The 26,216-nt window shown below is 64.6% G+C and overlaps 1 protein-coding gene across 1 annotated transcript in view; it reads left to right on the top strand.

The window, feature by feature from the left end:
* Positions 1-24,943, top strand: part of EFNA2 (ephrin A2) — a 48,855-nt gene extending 23,912 nt beyond the window's left edge. Inside the window, exons 2-4 of the mRNA XM_072845099.1 lie at positions 19,739-20,028; positions 22,938-23,003; positions 24,439-24,943. Coding sequence (XP_072701200.1) covers positions 19,739-20,028; positions 22,938-23,003; positions 24,439-24,560 — 478 coding nt within the window. The 3' untranslated portion in view covers positions 24,561-24,943. The remainder of the gene's footprint in view (positions 1-19,738; positions 20,029-22,937; positions 23,004-24,438) is intronic.
* Positions 24,944-26,216: the final 1,273 nt, after the last annotated feature.

Here is a 26,216-nt window from a genome sequence, read left to right as displayed (position 1 = left end):
GGTTGCACTTGGGGGTTTTTTTTTGGGTGGGGGGCGACAACAGAGCCACGGTGGGCAAACCCAACGAAGCGCGGTGTGTTGCAGGACGGGTGGTTGCGGCTGTTACTACCCGTGTGTGCCGTGGGCTCGCGCAGCCGGCGCTGGCCGTGCCAGTTGCCATCAGCAGCAGCACAAGCACGTCCTTGTGCAGGAGGAGCCTGGAGCTGCCTGCGGCTGGGAGGAGGCTCGGGAAGCCGGGAGACCCCGTCGGTGCGGCCGGGAGGGTCGCCCCAGTCCCAGCCCCAGGCACGGTCGCTGACTTCGCCTGCGGTGCTTCGGGGAGCAAAGGCTGCCCCCCCAGTCCCCTCCGTGGGGGTGGCCACCCTCCCCTCCATCCTCTTCGCCATCCGATCGATCCTTGCCCCGATCGATGGGCGCTTCCCTGCGGGCGAGGGGCGGTGCTGCCCGGCTGGGCAGGCAGGCAGGGAGAAATGGCTTTTTGCAGAGCCTTGAGCGGGTTCCGGCATCGATCTCCCAGCGAGGAGCAGAGCCTCGTCAGAGATCAATTAGGCCAGTCATTAGCCGTGCCCCAGAGCGGAGCGTGAGTCTGGGTGGTGAGCTGGAAGGGGAGTGGGAGAAATGCTGGGCTGGGAGGGCTGGGAGGAGGTGCCCAGCCAGCACCGCCACTGCCCTGAGCTGCCGAGCGGAGCTGGAGCCGCCAGGGAGGGTCCCCCGGGTTACCCCCTTCCTGCAGCAGCGGGGACATCCCGGCAGCTTGCCGGCACCCCGATGCTTCGGGAGCTGCCAAGCACGCGCGTCTCACCCCGAGCATGCACAGACCCCTCGGCACCTCAGTTTCCCAGATCAGCAGCCCGGATAGAGGCTCTTTCCAGCAGGACCGAGGGGCCGGCGATGGTCCCGGGGGCTCTGAGAGCCTTGCGGCAGCCCCGTGACCGGGGTTGGCCCCGGCTGCGTGGCAGCAGCATCCTCCTGATGGGGAAAGTTTGTTTAAAAAGCACTTTGGAGGCCGTTGGCGTGGCCGGTGCTGTCCGGAGGAGCAGGAAGCGGTCGGGGAGGAGCGTGGCCGGAGGCACCATGCGGCTGTCCCGGGAGCTGACAAGTGACGCGCGGCGTTTGCAAACGCTCGGGCGTGCGTCCGTCCCGGCTTAGGGAAAACAGCCCGTGGGAGGCCCCGCGGGGACCGGCGTGCGGAGGAGCAGGACGTTGGTGAAGTCATTGTCCTTCTGCTGGGAGGCACGCGAGGCAGAGCGGCGTGGCCGAGGCCACCCAGGCAGCGATGCGGGGGCTGGATGGGACCCCCAGCTCGGCCCCGGGGATGAGAGAGCACGGGGAGCCCCGGCTGGGAGACGGCTGCGGAGGCCCCAGGGTGCGAGAGTGTGGGGAAGCAGGAGGAGAGAAGCCCTGGGGGTTCGTGGAGGGGAGCAGGATGATCGCGCCGCTCACGGCTTGAATTTTTAAGCCTGTGAAGGACCCGCAGGTCTTGTCATCTATGCAGGGACACGTCGGGCAGGGCTGCCTGCGGTTCCTCCGTGTTTGAGCAACCTCTGCAACCTCCCAGCGACGGCGAGCGTCCCTGCACCGGCGTGCGTGCCTCCTGCTGCCCTGCGCTGTCTCACCCCGGAGCCCAGGGGGTCCCGGTGGCCGGTCCCCGCGGGCACTGCTGGCACAGCACAGCACCCGTCCCTTCTCCGGCCGCTCACCAAGCAGCGACCTGGGGACCAGAGGGGACCTGGGGGTTGTCTGGACCGAGACCCTCTGCCCCCGGCATCCCCCAGGCCCAGCACCCTCCACCTGTGCCCCGGCCTCATCCCGTGCCTGTTTTTTCCCCCGGCTCACAGGTTTGTGCCCGGCCAGGAGCGCTCGTGGGCAGCAGCAGATGGAGGGAGCGGCGTGGCGTGGCGTTTGACATCCACCCTTTGCGCCGCTGCCCCGCATCCTCCCCGCTTCCTTCCACCAAAACGCAGCTGGAGAGCGAAGCCGAACAAAGCCAACCCCTGGGTTAGGACCTGGAGCAGGTACTGCCTGCACAGCCGCCTCTGCCTGCGAGCTGCAGCTTCCAAGAAACAGAAAATAAGGAGGGTTTAAAAAAAAAAAGAAAAAAAAAAGAAAAAGTTCCCCGATTACATCTGGTGAAGTGACAAATCTGCCAGGCAGGTGATTATTCTGTGTACGGACGTGCTGAACACAGATGCCGATAGGATTAAAGGGGAAGGGGGGGAGCTCGCCCTGTTAAACCAACACCTGATAAAAGAATAAACCAGCCAGAGGAATAAATTGCCTGCGCTGCCAAGGTCGTGCGCTGCCGGTCCCGCTGCTGCTGCGCGGGGAGGGGGCAGCGTCCGAGCTCCTTGGCGAGCCAGCCGGCAACGAGCCCCCCGCGCCCGGGTGCCCGGCGGCACCACCGCAGCCCCGGCTCCCCGGTGCGCCCGTACCCGGCATGCCCTCGGCTGCCTGGTTGCTTTCCAGGCACGTCCCGGGCATCCCCTTGGGATGGCGCAGAAAATTAACAGCAGTTCAGATCTGAGGAACTTTATGACACGTGTATGATAGGACTGAACCAGGGCGTAATTGAATGACGGATGAGCTTCCAAGAGCCACATTTCCAGGGAGTAATGAAAAATAGAAGTGCTATTGACTAAAGGAGCTTTCGGCGGCCGGGCGGCGCGGCGCGGGATGAGCAGGCTGCTGGCAGGGGGAATGCATCAATACGGCAAGTAATAGCTCAGTTCTTATAACTCTGGAAATGTCATTCAGGCCTAACCAGAGAACACTAGCTATTAACTAGCCTTAAACAGAAAGCACCAGGCAGGGAGGCCGAGCTGGGAGCTCCCGATAATTATTTTACTTCTTTTTACGGCTCTGTCGTTTTTTCCGTTGCAGGGGGCCGGCCCGAGCACGCCTCCCCGTTGTCGGCAGCTCCGGGGGTCCCCGCGCCTGCCTGCGCCTGCCTGCGTCTGCTGCGCTGCCCGCGCCGCCCGTGCTGCCCGTGCCGCAGTGCCGAGCCAGGCTGGGCCCCATGGGAGCTGCTCCGGGGTAGGGTCCCCGTTGCACCCCTGGAGTTCGCCCTGCCTGCTGCTGCCTGTCCCTCGCAGGACTGCGGGCAGCAGGATGCCGGTGTTGCTCTCGCCACTGAAGAGGCTGAAGCCTTCGAGCACGCGTCTCTCCCCGCACACGTATCCCTCCCCGTCCGTGCGTCCCTCCCCGTCCGTGCGTCCCTCCCCGCATCCCAGCAGAGCCTCTGCCGAGAGGCAGATAAGCGGCAGAGATGCGATCTGGGCTTGCAGCTTGGCCGTATCAGGGCCCCGTGCTCCGCGGACCCCTGAGGTGTAATGAAAGCCTGTGGGAGAGTATCGAGTGAACCTAAATGGATTTTCTCCGTTAACACAGACCCATCATCCAGTTATCAGCTCCTCGGCGCGGAGCGCTCTGGGGCTGCGGTCACAGCGGCTGGCACTTAAAGTGCTCTCCGCCGGCGCAGCCAACATCTGCTGCCGCAGCGCGGCACCCACCCGCCGGCGCTGCCGAAGCGGGCTCCGTCCTGCCGTCCCGGCTACGCCGGCCCCCTCTCCCCGGCACGCTCTGTGTGCGCCTCTGAACCGGCACCGTCCTTCTTGCTTATGGGGCCATCTGGTTTCGGGGTGCCCTTTTTGGGGGACGTGGTGCCGGTGGGAAGGATGGCGGGATGCAGGGGGGGTTCCAAAGCCCAGCCTTCGCCCCAGGTACCCCAACGTCCTCCTGCCCCGGCCCGCCGTGAGGGAGGTGGTGGGGGTCCCGCGGTGGGGAGGGGGCGCGGCGGGGTGAGGGAGAGGAGCGAAGGGAACGACTCTCATTCCTGCACACAGCCGCTACCTGCTTTGCAAGTCGGAGTTCATCATTAGCCAGGAAATAATTAATTGTTGGGCAGACAAAAGGCATCACTCGGCCCCCCCGGGGACCCCGTCAAAGGGAGCTGTCAGGGGCTGGCGTGATAAATTACGGCTCCGCTGGCTCCGCAGCCCGTCACCGTCAGGGCTGGGGGGAAAAGTCGCGCGTTGTCCTTTTGATTGGGGGTCACCGCGGGTCTGGCTCCTGCCTGGCGTCCCCCGGGGACGCTGGGGTGGCACAGGGCAGGCAGGGGCTGCGATGCTGGGCACAGGGGCCGGGAAAGGGGCTGGGGGACGAGCAGGCGGGTCCCTGCCCCGTGCCGCGGTTGCGCCCGCTCTGTCTGTCCTTCTGAGCCGCGTCCCTCTGTCCACCTCTGAGCGCCCGCCTGGCCCCGCCGTCGTGTCCCGCTGGGCTGCCGGCGGCACGTCGGGTGGCCGATTTCCACCTTGTCGGCGTTTTTGCAGTGATTGCGGGCCCGGCGCTCTCCCCAGCTCCCGCCGATCAAATTACCGCGGCCGCGCTTGCCGGCAAACGCGCTCAGAAATCGCTCCTGCCGCTCGCGTGAAATTTCCTGCGAATTAAAGTGTTGCAAGGTTAAAGAGTCACCCGTGAGCCCCGCTGGCCCCCCCGGCCCCCGCGACCGCCTGGGACCAAGACGCTGCCGGAAAGTAAAGTGGCCGACGACTGAAATAATGAAATAATACGTGTTCATCCGTATTCGTTGGCGTGGCTTAAACAAAGTGGGGTGGGGAAGGCTCTCCTGGTTCGCTGCTCGTGCTGCTGGACCCGTGCCGCGCAGGATGGTCCAGCCCTGGGACAGGGAAACTGAGGCATGGAGGCAGTGGCTGCTGCGCCGGTGTCACGGCAGGTCTGTGCCACGTCCCGGTTGTGGCTCTGGAATGAGACCAGCGGCAGCTCCCACTGCTGCAAACGGCTCTGGGGAGCACCAGGGCAGCGGCTCAGAGTCCCAAGGGTGACGCTGATCTCCCCGGTGCCCTTTGCAGCCGGGTGGCTCGGAACGCTGCCGCCACCCGTCCCCACGCCCTCACGGCACCCGGCTGTGCCCCGGCTGCTGGTCCGTGAGCCGCTCGGCACGAGCACCGACACCGCAGCCGGGCTGGGGTGTGCGCTGCACACTGAGTGCGAGCTAAAGGGGTTTGCAGGTGAGGGCGGTGGTGGGGGCTGTTGGGGAGAGGCGAGGTGGTGGCTGTCACCCAGCGGGGACCCATGGCCCGGCGGCGGGGCTGGCAGGGTGGGTGCCCCGAGGAAGGGCTGTCCCTCGGCCCTGCGACGGCGCTGCAGGATGGCGGGAAGGTGACGGCAGATGGGACGGGAGGCTGGCACGGTGCCGCTGCCCGTGCCGTGAGGCCGAGTGCCAATGGCCGCGGTGCTGGGGACTCTGCAGCCTGGGGCTCTGCCTGCAGCGTGCCAGGGCCAGCCTTAATGAGTGTGGGGGCTCGGCAGTGCTAACGAGGTCAGCCCCCGTTTACCCCGTCCCCCTGCGGGAGACCCCCAAACGGGCGCCTTGATCTGGTTGTCCCGGCGGGCTGCGGCGCGGAGCCGGCGAGGGCGGTGGGGGGCCTGGCTGCCGCCGGCAGATAACCCCCAGCGGCTCCCGTCCCGTGCCCGTTATCAGCACCCGTCCGCTCTGCCAGACGTGTTAATTAGGGCGCTCAGCGTGAGCAGTCGGAGCACGTATGAGCACGCGTGGTCTTGTGCATGGGCTGACACGTGTCTGGTGTCCGGCTGGGAGCGACGTGCGGGGCCCGATGGCTGTGGGAGCTCCTGCACGGCACCGGGGGACGTGAGCGGGGCGCAGGCATGGGCGTGCACGGGGCAGGGCGTGCATGGGTGCATCCACGTCAGGCTGGGTGTGTGCGGGACACGTATGCACGGGTGCACGTGTGCTGGGTCAGGCGTGCACGGGCGCATGCGTGTTGGGCAGGCTGTGCGTGGGGCTGGGTGTGCGTGGCTGCACCCATGCTGGGCAGGGTGTGCGTGGGTGCACGCATGCCGGACCGTGGCAGGCTGTGATCTGGAGAGCGCGGGCGGCCTCTCCTCTCCTCGCCTCCCCGCCGGAGCCCGGTGCTCCTCTCACCTTTGCTGTCAGCTGCCACCGTAAACACCTTCTGCCGCCACGGCTCTGCCCTCTCCCGAGCCATCTGGCCGCCTGCTTTTGCAGAGCTCCGCTCGCCCTCCCCTGGCCCTCTCCCTGCTCCCTCCCTCCCTCGGTCCTCTCTGCCTGCTCCCCACCAGGACCCTGGTCCCCGGACCCCGGCTTTGGGCTCCCAGCGAGCCCCCTGCCCCGGCATCGCCACGCCGATCCCACCGTGCCCCCGCGGCTCTCCAGGAACAGCGTGGCGAGCCGCGGCTGCAGGACTGCCGGCACTAACACAATTACCGTTACATTTTCCAGCCGCCGCCTCTCCGACAATGAATTTCTGATCTGATTAAATTTGCACGGACCGCGGCTGCACGTACGGCTGTCTGCCGCCATCCATGGAGCCGGGCAGGCGCGGGCACTCCCCGGGGAGGGCAAGGGGCAGCCGCGGCCAGAGACCCCCCCCCAGTGCCGTCCTGCCAGAGAAGAGTGGAGCGGGCACCGCTTCACCTCTGCGCTGAGGGCTGGCAACAAGAGACGTCGTTGCATTCGCGATTCAAGAGGCGAGCGGCTTCTTGCACCTCGTTAGCCGGGAGTTGCTCCTGTGGCAATGCCCGGTGGTGCCGCTGGTCGAGCCGTGCTGGGATGCGAGGGTGATGGTCAGCCCCACTCGTGGCCGCAGCCCCGCAGGCGCGCACCGTGCTCCCAAAAGCACGCAGGAAGGGGCGTGGGGCAGCGTGCCCCGGTCTGGCCGGGATGCCAAGGGGAGAAGATGGAGACGGTGCTGGGCTGCGGGGCCTGGGGTGCCGTGGGCGAGCGGCTGGCACGAGGGGGCACAGAGAAGCGTTGGGGCGGGGAGGGCAGGGCGAGGGTCCCGCGGTGGCAGGGCACGGTGTGGCGAGGGGCAGCGGGGCCATTCACCCACGCCTTGCCCATCAGGATCCCCGTGTCTTGCCGGTCCCTGGCCCACGGACTAGTGGCCGGCACTGCTTGGTGGCCGCAGAGTCTGGCCGGGAGCAGACGGGGCTGGGCTGCAGGAGGGGGAGCTGGAGCGGGGACCTCTGCGCCGCCTTGCTTTATTATTGAGTTTAACCTACAGTCTTCCTTACATGCCACAGTGCCCGTAACTAGTGCAGAGGCTGCTTTTATGTGCAAATGAGCCTTTTTTTTTTTAATCTTTGACAGAGAATGTGCTGTGTTTACATAACAGAGGGCCCTGGTACTCTGGAGAGGGCCACTGACAGTGCTGGCAGGAGATGTTAAGAAAGATCTAACATTTCTGATCTCTGTTTAGCCAGAGGCAGTGCGAGGCAGGCAGAGGAGCAGGGGAGGGTGGCTCTGGGGTGCCTGGGGGAAAACAGCTCGGCGGCTGCTGCCCCGGGGTCTGGGGAGGGCACAGGGGCCGGGGACCCGGGCAGCAGCGGTGGACCCGCCTGGCAGGCTGCGGGGATGCGGCCGCGCCGGAGGGTCGAGGACCCGGGGGTCCCCATGCTGGGGCGGAGGCCACAGAGCCCTCTCGGGGGTCCCCAGCCCCACGGCCATGGGGCAGAGGCTGCTCTTCCCTCGCGTCGATGATGCTCCCTGAGGTTCAGGAGCATCCGGCAACCGTGGGCTGACCGAAAGCTGGCGGCGAAGCCAAAAGCTGGCGGCGAAGCGCTTGCCTTCAGCGGCAGCCCTGGGCCAGAAGGGCTCCCGGTGCGGTTGCCTCCAGCCCTGCCAAGCAGCCAGCCCCTCCGGGGCTCCCGGGCAGGGGTCCCGCTCCCCTTCGCGGCCTCTCGGGGGGACGGGGCTGCTCGGGGTAAACTGTCCCTGTGTCCCTCCCCGAGCCGCTGCCACGCTCGCCGGGCACCAGCAAGGGAAAAAGCTCCTCCTGCTAGGTTAAGTGGAAAAATGACCGATATCCTAAGGCCTGCCAGGTTAAAATGCATTAATTCAGGATAGTCCGTTAATGGCAGTATTGATTAGTCTCAGTGCTGGGCTAACGAGCATCCATGTTAATGAGGGGTGAGCGGTGTGAATTGCAGCAGCTGCCGTGGTTCCTGGGAGCTTTGGTCGGGGGGTGACGGTAGAGCACCCCAAAAAGGGGCTGCCGCTGCGAGGACCGGCTTTGCCTGGCCGGGGAGCGGGTTCGTCCCCCCGGGGAGGTGGGGGCCGGGGGACAGGGCTCTGGCACACGGAAAATGGAGTTCGCGTGTGCCAAAAATAGGTATTTCCAACTGACCCCTGTGTGTTTTTCTGGGCACGTGAGTAACGTTGTGAGTCCAAGGAAAACCTGTCTGGTCCACGCCTGCATCGCGGGAGCAGCGTGCAGGATCCGTCCACCCGGCTCGTTCGTGCTGTACCTGGCCGTCGCGGAGCAGCCAGCTCCCAGCTAATCAGCGCTTGTGTTAAAAGCTCTGCCGTGTCTGGTCAGATTTGGTCCCGTACGCGTGTGGTGCTACCAGCTCCGGCTTCCCTTGTGACGGGGTGTCCGGGTAGGAAGGGATCTCGGGAGGCAGAAAGCAAAATCCGTGGCAGGTTCCCATTCCTGTGCACGGCGAAACGCAGCCTGGAGCCCAGCACGGGGCCGGGGAGGCGAAGCAGCCCTGGCTCTTTCCTGAAAAGCTGCTCATTTTTTGAATTCCTTTGCTTTTTTCTTTTTTTCCTTGAAAATACTTGAAAGACCAAGTTTCTTCCCCCTCTAGTTTTTCTAGCAGCTCTCCCTTACTCTACCCGCCCTGGCCCTGTTATGCCCTGGTCCCCGTTCAGTGCAGGGGGAGGAACGATGCCCAGGTTTGGCTTTTCTTTTTCTTTGTGCAACTTTGCACAAAGCAGGGAGGAGAAGAACCTTGGTCTTTCAAGTATCAAGAGCACTTTTGCTTTGGGGTGCCCATGCGTTCCCTTGGGGGCGGCCCTGCAGGCAGGGTGCCAGCCCTGCAGTGGGGTACCAGCCCCAGCCCGGTGCTGGCTGCCCACGAGAGCCGGCGAGGATCGGTTCGTGCACGAAAGCCCATGAGAAGACTTGTTCCGTCCAGGTCGCTCTGTCGCTTGCCTGGTGCACCCAGAGCCGGCCGGCGTGCTTCTGCCTCCAAATTAATCTGTACGGTTGAGGACACATCTTGTAAGGTAAGCGTGGCATCTCGAGAGTATTTGAGAGGCGGGAGCGGCCGAGTGCTTCCTTGCCGGACGGCGATAGGATGCGCCTGGCGCTGCGTAGGCTCTGCCGTAGGACCGCTCGCCGCAGCGGGAGGGAGGCTGGGGCTGCTTCGGCTGCGTTTTCGGCACCGGTTTGGTGGGAAACCTCTCCGATGTGCCATGTGTCCGGGCAGCGGCTGTGGGACGTGGTACCGGCACTTTGCCACCCAGCACCGCTGGTTCGGCAGGCTGGCGCTTGCATTTAAACAAATTTTGTTTTCTTCTCTGTTATAAAGCCTACCCTTAGCCCGGGGGAGTGGGGATTGCTGCTCTTTTTCTAGATCTGCAAACAGGCTGAAATAATAGCTCCGGGTGTACCCATTTATCTCGGTGTCTATCTCGTCATGCATCCCATCTCATCCCACTCTGTCACCCGGTCCTGTAATATCTCCGTATCTCCCTAAAGCAAAAGATGACAATAAAGTGTAAATGGGGAGTGTTGGCTCTGGAGCATAATGATGGCAATTTAGATGCCAGCCATAATTTCCCCGCCGTTGCCCCAGGTAACAGGAGCCGTTGTCTCCTGTGGGAGCACAGCCGAGCCGGGACGAGGTTACCTCCGCTCTCCCGCGTCTGATGGCCACCGTGGGTCTCTTTGTCATTTACATTAAAAGGAGGGAAAGGGAAATAGCCGTAAATGAAGGAGCGAGCCTCAGGAGGCCCGGCTGAGCCAGCCGGCGGGGCTGCTGCTCCCCGGTCAAGCCCGGGCCAGCACCGGTCCTTGACCAGCGGCATCGCTGGTGCCAGCCTGCACCGGCTCGAGGGGTGCCGGGGCTGGGGAGAGCTCTCGCCCGCCGGCGAGTGGCGGTTCTGCATGGGAATTTGCATACATTACCCACAATGCCCTGCTCTCCCCGGTCCGCCTGGGAGGCTGCGTGTGCCGGCTCGTCCTCCCGCCACGTGCTCCGGCTCACCGTAACCGTGCGGTGCCGGTGCAGACGAGCCGGTGGCCTCCGTGGCACCCCCAGAAAGTCGGGAAAAAGCAGTTTTTAGAAGAGGTTTTGGGGTTCGCAGCAGAGCTGGCCCCGCGCCGCGGGCACGGTGCCTGCCGGGGAACCACCTGTGCCGTGAAACCGCTGCTCGGTGCTGCAAACCAGTGCCCGGTGCAGAGGCTCACAGCCCATAGTTGCCAGGTATTTAAGGATGAAAAAAATATCAGAGAGACGTGCTTGTCGGGGTCCTTCCCCACCAGGTTGTGCATCCTTTGGATGCTGGGTGGAAGGACGCGCTGATGGTGAATCCATTAACGATTTGCTGATGCTGGAGCGCCCCGTCCCCGCGGGCTGCACGGGGTGCGGCTGGGCGTGACTCAGGGACGCCGATGCCGAGGCCAAGCCGGGGCACGCCGGGCCGGTCCCGGTGACTAAGGAAGCGAGCGTGTGTCGGGAGAGGCTCGCAGGGACACGTCAGGGCAGGCAGGGTCGGGCAGCCCACGCACGCTGCCCTGTGCCGGCCGCTGCCGGGGAGAATGAGCGCCAAGGGGGCTCGGTGGGCTACCGGGGGGCCCTCGGGGCTCACCCCATGCTAAGCCGGTTGCACGTCCCACCGCCGGCCTCGCAGCCCTTGGCACGGTTCGGTCTGTCCGCTTTGGGCGATGGGGGCAGGCGGTGCTGCTCGTCCCTGTCCCTGTCCCCATCCCTGTCCCCATCCCTGTCCCCATGCCTGCCGTGCGGCTGCCGGCCACGGCAGCGCGGGGGCTGTCAAACGGCATTAAGCCCAAACTAACCTCCCGTCTGTGGGAGCCGTCACCATCATTCCAGATAACTGTAATCGAGCTGCTGAATATGTAGCTGGGCTCGGAGTTTTGTAGTTGAGATAAATATTGATATTAAAGCTGTCAGGGCTGGCGAAGTGACGCTGACACCCGCTCTGCCGGTATCTCGCCACCCGACCCGTCGGCTCCTGCCGGCCGCGGCTCTGCACGGTGCCGGCTCCCACTGGCAGCCCTGGGGGGCTCACCCTGTCCCGCTGCTCCCCAAAGAGGGGAGACTGCTCCCCGGAGCACCGGTGGCTCACCGCCACCGACCGAAGCAAAGGGACAACCCCGGGCTCTCGGCCTCTGGGATGGCACTTGCGGTCCACAGCTGAAACAGTCCCCACGTCCTTCTCCCCACAGCCGCCCCGACCCCGGGGGTTCGGGGAGCTCCCGCGCACCCCGCGGCGGCAGTCAGGAGGACCGGCAACCCCCACCCTGCCCGTGCTTTGGCCAGCACCGGCATTTCCAGGTTTTGGCCAGCACCGGCACGCTCGCGGGGCTCCCTGGCTGAAAAGCTTTTGGAGAGCTCGTGGTTTGTTGCTTAGGGAAAAAAAGGGTCCCCGGGTGGGGGGGCAGCGGGCGATGGGTGCTGCAGCCCGTGGGGTGGCACCCACAGCCCGGCTGCCCCAGCAGAGCAGCGGCCAGCAGGCACAGGGCTCAAACATTCGTGAAATTCAAAAGTAAATATAATTCCACCGCCGCTATCCCTGCCTTTCGGTTTGTTCCTGATGGATTTCGCTTGACGCTGCCTTTCCCGCTCTGCCGGGCGGGCTGCTCAGCCGTCGGGGCGTGCGGCGAGGTGGGGACGGGCAGCGAGGGCTGAGCGCAGACTTTCCCATCCCCGGGGAAAAGAAAAGGGGAGAAACATAACGGGCATCCCTAAACCACCCCCTCCCGCCCTGCCGCGCTCCCGCTTGCTCCTTCTTTATTTTTTTAATTAGCTGATTCGCTATCTGGCGCCGAAGTGTGTTTCCAACCGCCGCACTCAGGAAACCTCATTAACACAGATCAAAAGGAGCTTTTAATGATTTATAAAGGTGCAGCAGTTTGGAGAAATTAAATAATTTAGGTGGTGTGTGTACGGCGGGTCCCTCAGGACCGCATTACAGGCGTACCGTGAGCCACAGCCCGAGACGCGCTTCCCCGCTCTGCCCCGCCGCCGTGGCGCTGGGGACGCTGCCGGAGCGTGCACGGCGCTGCACGGCCCCGCCGGGACCGGGGGCTCATCACCGCCTCCGTTCTGTGGGGCTGGGAGAGACAAGGCCGAGGCGGCTCCTGCCGTAACCCCGAGCATCATCTCGTTCCTGCAGGCACCGCGGCTTGGCCGGGTTGAGATGCTGGCATCCTCCGGCGCAGCCCAGCGGAGGTCTGGGAGGCGGCGGGCGCTGGTATCACCGCCGGGGTGGCCGCGCTCGCTCTTGGGCCGTGTAAACATTTTACCGACACGGTTAAAATAAACCTTGGCGCTGGTGGGGCGGTGGGACGGGGCGAGGGGATGCCCAACCCCGCTGGACCGATGCTGGCTGGACCCAGGTATCCGGGCGCATCCGGCTCCATCCCCTCCCGGACCCCGCAAGTGGGTTTTGCCTCTTTTGCCCCAAGCACCGCGACCGCTCTTGAGCGGGGAAAATGAATCTGGGTCCAGGACACGGTGAGCAACACGCGGCCAAGATCCCCCGACGGCCCCGTCCGGCTCCTGCCGCTCGTGCCCGCTGCTGCCTTCAGCATCCCGTGGGACGGCGCTCGGCTCTGCAGCAAGGCGGTGCCGGCTGTCCAAGGAGAAAGAGAAACAGATGGGAAAACCGGCTTAAATGTTCCCGGTGTGAAGTCCATCGCTGGCTACGGACATGCCAGGAACCAGCCGAGCAACAGGATTAATGGAGAAAAGAGCCGTAACGCTGCTGAAAGGAGCCGGGCGGACGCCTCCTCCCGCGGGGGCCATTCCCCACCGGCCCCCAGCGCCGAGGAGCCGCTTTGTGCCTATTTCCCGGAGGGGGGGGGAACCGCGATGGAGGCTGGCGGGGGGCTGGCATTGGCCGCTCCGCAGGTGAATTTTCATCAGGTTGTGTTTAAAAGACAGCGAGAGGGCGGCGGGCGAGGTTGGGGGCTGGTTTTGGCGGGGGGGGCTGCTGTGTTTTATTTTGCTCTGTAATAGGCTTATTACTCCTGATCACGCTGTGACTATTTGAATGAAGGAGATTTCAGGAGATGAAAGCGTAAGGGAGATTTTAAGTATCTCAGCGCCTGGCCCCGCGAGGACGGGTGCCCTTGGAGCTGGGGGACCCCCGCACCCAGGACCCCGGCTCCGGCAGCACCCTGCCCCAAACCCCTCCTCGCCTCGCTGCCCCTGCCGCCGCGAGCCCCTTCCAGCCCCTCGCTCCTCCGACGGTTACAAACCTCCTAATTTCCAGCCTCAATTTATTCATGGCCAGTTTATACCCATTTGTTTATGTGCCAACACTGTTCCTCAGCTTAAATAGCTTTTTTCCATCCATAATATCTCCCCCCCCACGTATTTCAGCAAGCACAATCATATCTCTTTTCAAGCTGTTCAGGAAAGAAAAATCTGAATTATTTAACCCTTGGGACACTGGCTGGTCTTGCAGGGTGTAGCGAGACCGAGAGACAAATACGCTTTGTTCCTGCAGCAGGTTGCTGCCCTTGTTTGGGAGTTTTGGGGGGAACCGCTGCTACCTGGAGGGGAAACTGAGGCACCGGCCACGGTGAGGGGGACTGGGACCGGGGTCGGGGTCTCGTGACACCCAGACCCGGGGCTGGGGGAGCCGCAGGGGTTTTGGGTGTGGGCAGGGTTTGCTCTCCCGCTTGGCTCTGCCCCGCGGGGGCCGGGGTCTCGGGCCGAGGATGCCTCCGGCACGCAGGTTTGCAGGACGGGCTCTCGGAAGCGTTCTTCCCCTCCACGGTGAATATCCGAGAGGTGAAAACTTTGGAAGCCAACAGGCTCCCAGCACGGAGGTGCTGCCCTGGCCAGCGCGGCACGGGGGCACGGGCAGGGTTTGGGTGCTGCCGCGGTGCAGGAGGAGGGGGAGGGCGGCGGAGCCGCTTCACGAGTCCTGATATTTTATTCCAGGCAATTTCACTCCAATGGATTCCCGCTCTTGTCATGCAAAGGGGCAGGCACGTGACGGCACCGGGAATATTATCAATTAAACGCAAACCAAGATGGAGCCGGGGGAGAGGCTGCCAGCAGTGCTGGGCTCGCTGGGTGGTGGGTCCCAGTGCCGGGACCCCAGGGTGCTGGGGGGTGGGAGCATGGCACAGCCGCTCCGGCTCTGCGGTGCTGCCGTCCGGCGGGACCCGTGGCCGTCCCGGGGAGGGTGTGCTGGCAAGGCCATGGGTTGTCCCCGGGGGGTTTCCTCCATGCCACCGCCGGAGCCCCCGTGCATGGGGGGCAGCGGAGGGGCCACAGGGCGAGCGAGCCCACCGAGCAGCCTGCTTGTCCCCTGCCCTGCCGGCAGAGCAGGCCCGGCTGTCAGGCAGCGCTAACAGTAACGAATGCCCCTAATGAAGCACCCAATTAGCCAGGATCCCAGCCTTAATGGTAGCTGACAGAGCTGAAAGCTGTGAGTAGTCAATTGTCAAGTGTAACATCCCGCTGGGGTGAGGCGGGGAGGCTGCTCCATCCGTCTCTGTCAGGGAAAAACAGAGCTCCCGCGTTAACCCCTTTGGCGGTGGGCGAGCTCTGTGCCACCCCTGGGGCTCTGGTGGCCGTGGTGAACCGTGGCATCGGCCCCAGCAATGGCATTGGCCCCGGTCCATAGCATGGGCCCCGGTGATGGTGTCAACCTCGTCCCGTGGCATCATCCCAATGGTGGCATCGGCCCCATCCCATGGCATCGGCCCCAACCCATGGCATCGGCCCCATCCCATGGCATTGGCCCCAACCCATGGCATCGGCCCCATCCCATGGCATCGGCCCCATCCCATGGCATCGTCCCCAACCCATGGCATCGGCCCCATCCCATGGCATCGGCCCCAACCCATGGCATCGGCCCCATCCCATGGCATTGGCCCCAACTCATGGCATCGGCCCCATCCCATGGCATCGGCCCCAACCCATGGCATCGGCCCCATCCCATGGCAGCATCCCTTGGCGATGGCATCAACCCCGTCCCACGGCATCAGCCCCGTCTCATGGTGCGCATCACCCTGGCCGTGGCATCGACCCGGCGTCTGTCCTAGAGGGGTGGGGGCTGCCCCGCGCCCAGCACCGGGGTGACCCCCGGGCACCCCACCAGCCCCATGCAGCCCAGCACCCTCCTCTTTTATTTTTCCGTGCATTGCAGGGCACGAAGACGAGGCAGCCGAAGCTGCTGCCAGCCCCGCGCACGGGGTGGGCTCCCACCCCCGCGGGCGAAACCGCCCCGTCCCTGCTGGGCTCTCCAGCGTCGGGGCGGGGGCTGGCCGGGGAGCAGGGGCAGCACCCCAGCCTCTCCTGCCAAAACCGTCCCGTGGCGAGGGACCGCTCCGTGCCGGATGGGCGCAGCTTGCGGAGGCGCGGCGTGGGGGACGCCGCTGTTGGTCCCCGATCGTCCGCGGTGAGCCCCGGGGTGCAGCCCCGCCGCCAGCACGTCCTCCGGAGCGCGCCCGTGGTTTCTGTTTTCCCGAGCGTTTAAGCGCGAGGTGCTGAGGGGACGGGAATTACCCCGGAGCTGCGGGGTGGGGAATCACCTGGCTGCCTCCCGCAGCCCCGGCACCGCGGCGGGGGGACCTGCCCCGGCTCCCCGGCCGAGGGGACACGGGGTCCCTGCTGCCGAGAGGGGCCGGGGCTGCACGTTTCCAGCTGGAGTACCAGAAACCTGGATTTGCTCAAAGCTGAGCTTTTCGTTCGGCTTGAAAACGTTGTGAATTGGCATTTGTCGGTGTGCCAAAGCGGGGTCTCTCCTCTCGCTTACTGCAGTTCCCAGGGGACCCGGGGATTTGCCCTGTCCTTGCCCTGAGCCGGTGTCCCCACGCCTCGGGGACTCGAGGGCTCAGCGGAGGTGGGGACAGGGTTCCTCGTCCCGCTCGCCCCGGGCTGGCACCAGGGAAGGGGAAACCCTGAGACACGGGCACAGGTCCACGGGCACGGGGACTACAAGTGTGTGCCGGCCCGAGCGGTGCACACCCTGCGTGGAGCAAGGTGTGCCAGACTGGAGCACGGCGTGCCGGGCACAGGGCTCTGCCCGGGCGCCTGCCGCAGCTCCTGCAAGCGCGCCGCTGCTCACCGGGAGCGTGCCGAAACCGGGGAGCAGGAGAGGGGCACCGGCGCCCGGCTCGGCCCTGGCCGCTCGCCCTTCCCTGCCGCGCTGAAAGGCGTATTTTATTTTTTCTGTTTTGAAGCAGACAAATTAGCGCTGTGCCTCGTTTAGACAGTTCAAATCCCACTCATTTTAATTAGCGTGGCCTGGCAGCCCTGCTGCGGGTATCACACGGGGCGACAGCGCGCTTTCCAGGTGGCGGGTTTTTAAAATGCTGTTGACATTTTGCGAACTGAATGACTTAAACGATAACAAATTAACAGACGGCTCCGTGCGTGCGCGCGGGGCTGGCTCGGCGTGAGCCTCCGCCACGCGCCTCTGTGAGCAAATTCGGTTAGCTGAGCGTGTCCGAGCACCGGCGCCGGCGTCTCTCCCCACGCGCTCGGCTGCTCCGTGCCGAGGTGCACCCTGCGCCTGCAGCGGGTGCTCGGGTCTCTGCGTGGGTGCCGCTGCTTGGGGATGGCTTTCGGGGTGGTCCCTGCTGCTCCGGTGCTGGGTCCCGGCAGCGCTGCAGTGCCGGCTGCTCCACCGGAGTTGGCTGCAAGCGGCTACTGCCGGAGGGACGGGGGCTTGGTGTGAGCGCTGGAGCACCCCGTTATGCGGGCACGTCCTGCGGGCACGTCCTGCTAACCCCCAGATCCGGGCTGTCGGTGCGGTTATCGGCCCGATGGCGCCGGAGAGGGTTGTCAAGCCGAAGTCAGCCGGGACGAGGCGGTGGCAGCTCCGGTCCCGTGCTGAGCGGAGGTCGGTAGCGGCTCCAGATGGCCGGTGCCTGGGATGGGACAGGACAAGGACAGAGCGGCTCCACGAGCCACCGCCCCTGCACCAGTCACTCTGCCCAGCCGTGGGGTGCCCCGTGCCCGGCACCACGGCACGGACCCCCATTCCCGCATCCCCTCCCGAGGGCATCCCCAGGGCGCCTCCAGAGAAGCCCCTTCCCTCCTCCATGGAGCTGCCTGCGCTGGGCTTTGCCCGGTGTGCCAGGGCAGCAGCGCCCGGTGCCGTGGCACGGCCGCGCTCCCGCCGAGCGGCTTCTTCGGGCCCCCCAGGTCACGCGTGTCACAGCGTTCAGCAGAGCTTCTGGGAGGGAATATTTGATCAGGCAGAAATGGAGTATTTATAGGAGGGGGTGAATCAGCAGGGGGAAATGGAGACATAAATAAAGATTCGCCGACAAGGAAAAGCCAGGACAGAGCTGGGGCAAAGTCACCTCGCCAAACGCGGGGTCCGGGCAGCCCCGGTGCTCCCTCGGCACTTGAGGGGACGTGGGAAGATCCGGGCTGCAGCGTGGGTGTCCCACGATGGCAGATGGGGACGTCCCCTGCCCACCCCATCCCACCGGGGTCCGTCTGTGCCACGGGGGCTGTGGCCGCAGTGCGATGGCAGGGATGCCCGGTCCAGCCCTGTCTGGACTCCGGCACAGCGTCCCCCGGGACCAGTTAATGCCTCGCGCTGTGCCCGACCCCGGCTCATCCATTCGGAGCCACCTGGGCACCATCTGCCGCTCCCGGCCCCGGCGAGGGGTCTGTGGGGATGGGGACAGGGATGGGGATGGGGACCGGGACAGGGCACTGCCCCTGCAGACCGGTGTGGCGGGTGCCACCGTCCCTCGGCCAGCCCTGCGGGGGGTTGGCCGGCTGGGGGGGGCTGCGAGCACCTCCAAGGCTGGAGCCCCCCACCCCAAAACCTGTTCTTAGCTTTAAACCCGACTTTGTGCCTTGTGACCCTGAAAGCGCTGGGCTGGGCGGGAAGGTGGGCTCAGGGGTGGCGGGGACGGGGACACCGAGGGGCATCGGGCGGGGGTGCCGGGTGGGCATGGGGGTCTCTCCCGTGCTCGGTGGGGTCAGGGGGAGCTCAGGACCCACTGCAGGGTGGGGAGTACCGTGGCGGGGGTCCCTGCAGCTCCCCAGCACCTGCCGCCCCCCAGCAGAGGATGACCTGTCCCCGCCAGCGCCCGCCAGCGCCCGGCTCCGTCTGTGCCATTTAGCACAGCTAATCAGCTTTAATTCAGCAATTTGTCAGTCTGGAGAAGGCCCTTGGAGTTAGTTGATTCCCCCCCCCCCAAAAAAAAAAAAATTATTATTATTATTATTCCCCTGATAAGCATGGGCCCTCCTGTTACAATCGCCTTTGCTTGGGCTTTAATAACGATCATTAAAATAAATAATTTTTAAAAATAAAAGGCAGAGAGAAGCAGGGGTTTTTTAAAATTTTTTTTATTGTTTTGTATGCGTTTGAAAATTGTTTCCCAGTAAATCCCGTCCCTTTGTATTAATCTTACATTTTAAAATGTTACCTTGCCAGGGGCAGGGTTGGCACAACTGACTCGGGAAAGGAGAGAGAAGGAGAGAGAGAAAAACCCTTCTCCTTAATTAGCGTATTTCCCTGTGTGATCAGAGTGCTTATGAAGCAGGTAATGAGCTGGATGGGGGCTGGCCGCCGCCGCTCGGCTGCTCCGGCGGGGCCGGAGGACCAGACCCCCCCGCTTCCCATCTTCGCTCCCCCCTTCCCTCTTGGGAACGCTGGGTGTCTTTTGGGTCACCCTCCGCCACCGCCGGCAGTTCGCTGCCATCCCCGCCTGCCCCGTCGGCGCTCGGCCACCCCGGGGATGCAGGGATGCGTGCTTGGGCCGTCCCGTGCGATGAGTTGGAGCCAGCCTCAGCCCTGCCCGCAGCTCCTCGAGACTCGGGCGGGCGCAAGCGGTGTCGGGGAGCCCCGAGATGCTGCTTTGGGGTGGCCGGGGGGGTCTGTGACCACCATCCCCGTCCCACCCAGGGCTGCACTGACCCCTCCGGCCACTGGCCACCCCGGGGCCGAGCCGCAGGAATGGATGCTGAGCTGCTCCTCGGGGTCCCGGAGTGCTGGCCCTGGAGCTGTGGGGTGTCCCCGGCCCTGGTCATGCTGCGGCGGGGGCTTTCTGCTGGCGGGAGGGCCGCGCCGCAGGCGCCTCAAATTAATTAGCAAAGAAAACGTGCCTGACATGGCAGGGGGGAGGAAAGCCAAGCTGCCAGGTTGGTTCCTGGGGGAGCCGGCGAGTTTGGCCAGCGAGCTTCATCGGCTGCGGTGCCGGTAGTGCCGGGGGTCTGCAACGTCCCCCCGCGGGGTGCAGTTTGGGGATGGGGGGTCGCAGGGGTCACCCCGAGGAGCCGGGGGGGGAGCGGCTGCCAGGCAGGAGCTGCCGGCGTGCGCCGCGGCGTTCTCCAGCGCCGCTAATCCCTTAATCTCTCAGATAATCAGTGCCAGAAACGCAAATTACACTGGGATTGCAGCGCACAGCTGCGGCGATGCCAACGCTTCGATGGTATCGCCGTGAATAATGATTTTTTTGTGACTTACTACCAAGTGGTGCCGCTTTATCGGGCGTAAAACAAAGAGGCTCTGAGTTAATCTTGCAGGTTAATGGGAGTGTTGGGGTGGGCGGGGGGCTGGGGTGCCTGGGAGGGGGTGATGGGGAGAGGAGAGCGGTGCAAGGCTGGGCTGGGCTGGGTCATGGTCAAACCAAGGTTTCGCATGCCCGGGGTCTCCGGCATCCCCATGGCGGGATCCGATGAAACGTGGTCCTGCTGACGCCGGCTTCTCCCGCAGGTTTCACCGCGGGGACTACACGGTGGAGGTGAGCATCAACGACTACCTGGACATCTACTGCCCGCACTACGAGGAGCCGCTGCCCGAGCGGATGGAGCGCTACATCCTCTATATGGTGAACTACGAGGGGCACGCGTCCTGCGACCACCGGCAGAGGGGCTTCAAGCGCTGGGAGTGCAACCGGCCCGACTCCCCCAACGGGCCCCTCAAGTTTTCGGAGAAGTTCCAGCTCTTCACCCCCTTCTCGCTGGGCTTCGAGTTCAGACCCGGCCACGAGTACTACTACATCTGTGAGTAGGGGCTGCCGCAGGCACAGTGGGGAGGGGGACGGTGGGGAGGAGATGCACGGGGGGTCCGGCGAGCGCATCCCGGGGACATCCCCCGCATCGCCCCGCGGTGCAGACCGGACCCGGACGCTGAGCCACGGCTCGGTTTGCATTGGCGACCCAAAAGGCTGGAAAGCCCCGAAGCCCAGCCGTGCCCCTGTGCCGGCAGCGCCGGCACGTCCGGCTCAAGGCGGAGATCCTGGCTGGCCCACGCTTGGTGCCGAAAGCCTTCGCTGGCCTGAGTCACAGGGCATGGGGTGGCCACGAGAGTGAGTAGGACTTTCCAGGGACCACGGGATGATGGGGACACTGGTCTCATCCCTGTGGGACCACCACCAGGCACCGGTAAAGGTGGTGCACCAGAGCTGTGCTGCAGCCCTGCCAGCCCCAGGCAGCGGCCCCGTGTGCTCCCGCGCTCTCCCGCACGCTCCCGTGCTCTCCCGGGGCTGCGCTCCCCTTTCTCGCCCAACAGATGAAGCCCGAGCTGGCCGACCCGTTCTGGGGGAAACGCTTCTGCCCGGGCGCTGGTCGCAGGATCAGGGTCCCCGGGGTGGAGCGGATCGGGCCCCTCGTTGAATTTCTGCCTCCGGAGCCGCCGGGCGCGGGGACCGGGGCAGAGGGGGGGGAGAGGAGCCAGACCGGCTTCCTCGGGAGCCCACCGGAGCCATGGAAAAATAAGCTAACGGGGCTGGGATCAGGCGCTGGGAGCCTGGCAATCAATAAAGGGTAAAATAAAAAGCAGCCATGATCCCCAAGCACTCGACGGAGTCACAGGGAGACAGGGACGCCTCTCTTCTCGCGCAGGAGCCAGCCGGCATGCTTATCTTCCTTATTATTTCTCCCCCTTTTTCCTAAAGCATCTGTTTTCAGCCCACTTAATTTGTTCCTTTTATCTATATTAAATTACCATTTTTCCCCCCCTCTCCCTCTCCCCCTGTAAAATGTCACTCGCGAAATAACTGCATCTACAACTCTCTCCCCCCCCCCCCGCGTTTTATTTTATTTTTTTTTATTTTTAATGTCGTTAGGGAGAGATTACACAGAAGTAAATGGTGAAGCTGATCATTGCTAAACCGGTTAGAATTCATGTCATGCGGAACATTAGAAATTATGCCTCTTTGAGGAACTGTATTTAGCAGACATGAAAGAAAAGAAATTACCTCCTCCTCGAGCTCGCAAATTGGAATGCCATTAACCTCGCAGGCACGGGGACGCACTCGTGCTCCCCGTGCCAGGTCAAGGGCACGGGCTGGCCCTGGGGATGGAGCCGGCGGACTGCCGGGATGCCCGCGGTACGGCTCGGCACGGCACGGCACGGCACGGCACGGCAGCCGCCCGGCACGGCTCGCGTGACCTTCTCCTTCCGTGCGTGGGGTGTAGCACCGGGGAGGAAAAGAAAAGGGAAAGGGGGGGAAAAAAAAAACCATGGAGGCTCTGCAGCATCCCCGGCCTCTCCCCGAAATGGCTGTGCCCGGGACGCCGGGGCTGCGTCCCTTCCCGCCGGAGCGCCGGTGGCGTGGGCGAGACGCCGACCCAGGTGCGGGGGCTGGATGCGACCGTCGAGGGGTCTGGGGGTGCACGGTCCCATCGCAGGGGGGGCTGGGGTGCACGGGGTGGGTGCTGGGAACCCCACCGAGCCAGCGGCCCCTCTGCTGCTGCCCCGTGGTTTTATTTGGTAAAAATAAACCAAAACGGGTCCTGTGGAGCAGCAGGGGGTGGCCCCCGTGTCACCATCCGTACCGGGACCCCGCCGGGTCCCTCCCTAAGCGCCGGAGGGGGGGGACGGTGGTGGCCCGGTGCTGCCGGAGGGGACCGCGTGTGCCTGGGGAGGGCTGGCCCCTTGCTGCTGCCTCTCCTGCGAGCAGCATCCCAATTCCCCCTTCTTCCAGCGGAAATTAAACTTTATTGCGAATAATGCTCTCTCCCCTTCTTTAATTAAAAAAAAAGAGAAAAGAAAATTAAATTCCTTTAAAAACACATATATAAAAATCACATTTTCTCGTATTGAGAGGGGACTTTCACCAAGATAATTATTGCAATTACTCCCTTTCTCTCTCCCAATGAGTATTATTTTTATTCTGTGCCTTTATCCTCATTTTGCCTGTTCAGGGAGAGCCGCGCAGCCCTGCCTGTGCTCTCCTAGCCCTCCGCAACACCGGCGGCGGGGCCAAAGCCAGGCGGGCCATCGTCCCCTGACCCCAAAGGGAAGCCCCAGCTGTGCTGGGACCATCAGGGAGCCTTTACTGGGCTCACCTGGGCTGGGGCTGCCCTGTCCCTGCCCCTCCCTCCCTCCCTCCCACCATAAATTTGGGCAGGGGGTGGTGGGGGCTCTGCTGTGCTGGGGGTGCTGCGGGGCAGCTCAGGAGGGTGCTGGGACCCCCGGTTTCCCTCTGCCCGAGGCGATGCCACGGGGGAGGCTCCGTGGTGGAGCCTTAGGATCCCCATTTCCAGCTGCCTCAGCATTTATTTGAGGTGACCCCGGGAGGGGACGCGGACCCGGCTCGTCCCTGCGGGATGTTCCCCCCCCGCCACGTCCCACCGGGGTGCGGGCAGCCGAAACGGCCCTGCCGTGGGCTCGGCAGGCCGGGTTTGCCGCCGGAGCCGTGCCAGGGCGGGGCAGCCCCCGTGGTGGCTTTTAAGGTTTGGTGGCACCGTGTGGGGGCTGTACCCCGTCCCGGCTCGGACCCCCTCGTCCCCCTCCGGTCCTGTGCCGCGGGGCTGGATGCGGCCGCCCGTCTCCCCGCCCTGCCCCGGGCACCTCGGCAGCGCCACGGGGGGTCACGGCGTGCGCGGACCCTCGAGGGTCCCCGTGGCGGGGGCCCGGCCGCTGCCCCCCCTAACCTGCCCCTTTTCTCCCCTGTGCTCCTCTGCAGCCGCCTCCCCCCCGAACGCGGTGGACCGGCCCTGCCTGAAGCTGAAGGTTTACGTTCGGCCGACGAGTAAGTGAGCCGGGCGGGGGGAGCGGTCCCGCCCGCGGGGCGAGGGTGGTGCTCTCGGTGGCCGGTGGTCCCGGGCAAGTGGGTCGGTGCCCCGGGTGGCACCGCGACGGGGACGGTGCCCGCAGCCCTGTCAGAGCCGTCCCGGCCGCGTCTGGACCGCGGCGGGCGCGTCGCCTGCATGGTGGACATTTGCCGCTGAGTTTCAGATAGGGGAAAAAAAAAAAATAATAATAATCTCTGCACAGTGGCTACTTTTCAGAATCAAATAACTCAGCCATTTAAAAAAACAAATTAATAATTTTCTTCTCCTGTTAACGTGTAATTAGCAAATGGCAGCAGCTCTCCCTGGGGAAGGGCTGAGTGCCTGCAAAATGTCACCATTTAAAAGGATGTCTTTCTTTTTTTTTTATTTGCATGGCTTTAAAATAAAACCCAATATAATGAAACCATCTGTAAAAAATCATTCTGTTTTGTTTAGGACTAGGGCATAATAGGGGGGAAAAATCTCTCCTGATATGATTTTTTTTTAGTATTTTAATAATATCGGGGTTTTATTACGCCGATGCCTCGTGGAGGGGAAGGGCTGCCTTTGTGCTGCAGGGGGCTTTGCCCCGGGGGCTGCGGGGGCTCCCCGAGGGCCGGCCCCGGGACGAGTCCCTGAAACCTTCTCACTTGCGAGCGCCTGGCACGGGGGGACCCCGCACAGCGCCCGTCCAGGAGGAGGGGGACAAGGGGACACGCGGGGATGGGGCATCCCCAGGCAGGGCCAGGCTCTGCTTTTCCGGGCTTTGGGTGCATAAAAATCCTTAATCCAGTAACAAAGATGAGCGAGCCGAGCCCGGGGAGCACGTTAACAGCTTTAGCCATCATTTAACTCTTCCCCGGTGCGCTCTGGGCTGCTGCCGGTCGGGGTTTGGCTGTGGGACCACCGGGCCAGCGGATGCCCTTGCCCTGCACAGGCTGGTCCAGCCCCGGCCGTGTCCGAGCCACCCTGGCCACCACAGCTCATCCCCCTCGCACAGCGGCACCCGCCCTGGCCCACGGGGCTGCCAGGGCTTAGGAGGGGACGGGATGAAATCCTGCCTGATCCCATTTAGGGGGCAGGAACCGGAGCGCCCCGTCCCGTGGTGTCCCCATGCTGCCCACCCCCGCCGTGTCCCTGCTTCAGTGTCCCTGCTTCAGCTCCGGCGGCAGCGCCGTCGGGGAAGCCGGGAGTCTCTCGAGTCCTTTATTTTTTTAAAATCCCATTAATCTTGAGACGATGCCAGGGTTTGGGGGGGGATGCTGCTGCATCAGCAGCATCCGGACCCCAACCCCTGGGGTGCTGAGCATCACCCCCCTTCTGCCAGGGCAGGATCTGCCGTGGAGCGCGGGCGGCCATCCCTCGAGACTCTGCCGCCAGCTCACGCCTCCCTCTCTTCCTCCCTTTCCGCAGACGATTCCCTCTACGAGTCCCCGGAGCCCATTTTCACCAGCAACAACTCCTGCTGCAGCCTCAGGGTCCCGCACACCGTGCTCGTGGTGGTGCCGGTCGTCTGGACGCTCCTGGCCTCGTAGCGCCGACGCCGACGTGCCGGGGAGCGGCTCCGTGGGGAAGGAGCGGCCTGGGGACGGATCATCCTGGCCACCCCGAATCGCCTTCAAGCCGTGGCTCCCGCGGCGGTGGGACGGTGCCCGGGGAGGTCGCTGGTGTGGAGGGTTGGTGCTGCCGGCGAGAAGCTCGCCCGGATCCTGCCGCCGCGTCAAGTCCCCGTCCTCGCACGGCCACCTGTGCCAGGGCATCGTGCCGGGAACGGTGAAGGGCTGCCCCGCGGGACAGATCCTGGCTGCGCACGCCGAAGGCTCCCATCCCTGTGCCGCGGCTCACTCGGTGCTGGCCCTCCCCATCGGATGTTGCTTTTTACATTTCTAGACCAAATACAGAGCCCTCGTTTCTTGGTTTTTGTTTTTGGTTTGTTTTTTTTTTTAAAGAGAAAAGATTTTTATTTTTATTTGTCGAGTTGTTTCAGTCCGGGCTTCCCCGTGTCAGACTGAGCCGCACGGGGCCGGGCTCAGCCCCCTCCCCTGGAGCCCCCCGCCAGGGTGGCTGCGGCACCCTGCCTTCGCCCGGCTGCGGGCAGAGCCACCGGCAGCGCCAGGACGCCGGGAGAGACGGACGCCAGCGATGGCGCCGATGGCTCCATTGTCACAGACTCCTCCCCAGCCCGGCTCTCGCTCCGGCAGCAGGACGTCGCGGTGCCGGCCCCGCCGCGCTTCCCCTGCCACGGAGGCGCGGGGACGGGGGGCCCGGACAGACGCGAGCCCCCGTTGAGCGCCTGGTGGGGTGACCCTGTCCCCACCGCTCGTGCCATGGATGTCACCGCTGTCCCCGTGGGACCCCGAGGCGACTCTGCAGGCAGCAAAGCAAACTGGACGCACGCAAGGGGAGCGCCGGGGATGCCCAGCTGGCGCCGGGAGCACCGGGGATGGCTGACCAGCACCGGGGATGCCCGGCTGGCACCAGGAGCACCAGGAATGCCCGGCCGGCACATGGAGCACCGCCGGGCGCTGGGAGCCGGCGGGCCGGGCTCGCCCAGCAGCTGGGATTGCTCCGAGGGCTCGTGGCTGGAGCCGGGGCTGGAGTCCCCGTTCGTGGCAGGGCTGATCTCGCCGGGGCAGGAGGAGCGTGCCGGCCCTGGCGCTGCCCGTGGGGTAGGATTTCCTCCTCCGCCACCTTCTGCTCTGCACTGCATCCCCCCCCCGGCACCTTGGGCGTGCAAGAGCCCCCCCGGGGGGGCCGGTGGCCGCGTGCGGGACCATCGCGGCGCTCCCCACGGTCGCCCCTTCGTCCCCCGGCTGCTGCCGGCGTCCCCGGGGCTGGGCTTGGGGATTTTTTTCCTTTTCCTTCTTTGCATTAATAAGAAAAACCCACCCAAAGCCCCGATCCGAGGTTGGCCCTGACCCCAGAGGTGGCAGGTCCCCAAGGAGGGGTCCCCCCATAGCCCCGGGGCCCGACCCCTCCTCGCCTTAAATCTGGGGCTGTCCCACCCGGGGGGGGTCCCGTGCCCGTCCCGCAGAGCCCCCCCACGCCCCGAGGGGGTCGGTGGTCCCGGGGGATGACGGCAATGGGCTCGGACCCGGGCGAAGCCCCTCCTGCGGGCGCCTTTTCCGAGCCCACCCTAGACCCTTTGGCGGCGGGGGGCCGGCGGGGGCTCCCTCCCTGTACATACAGCG

This window comes from Ciconia boyciana, chromosome 24 (genome assembly GCF_034638445.1).
Source record: "Ciconia boyciana chromosome 24, ASM3463844v1, whole genome shotgun sequence".
NCBI lineage: Eukaryota > Metazoa > Chordata > Aves > Ciconiiformes > Ciconiidae > Ciconia > Ciconia boyciana.
This window is presented reverse-complemented; position numbering and strand designations above follow the sequence as displayed.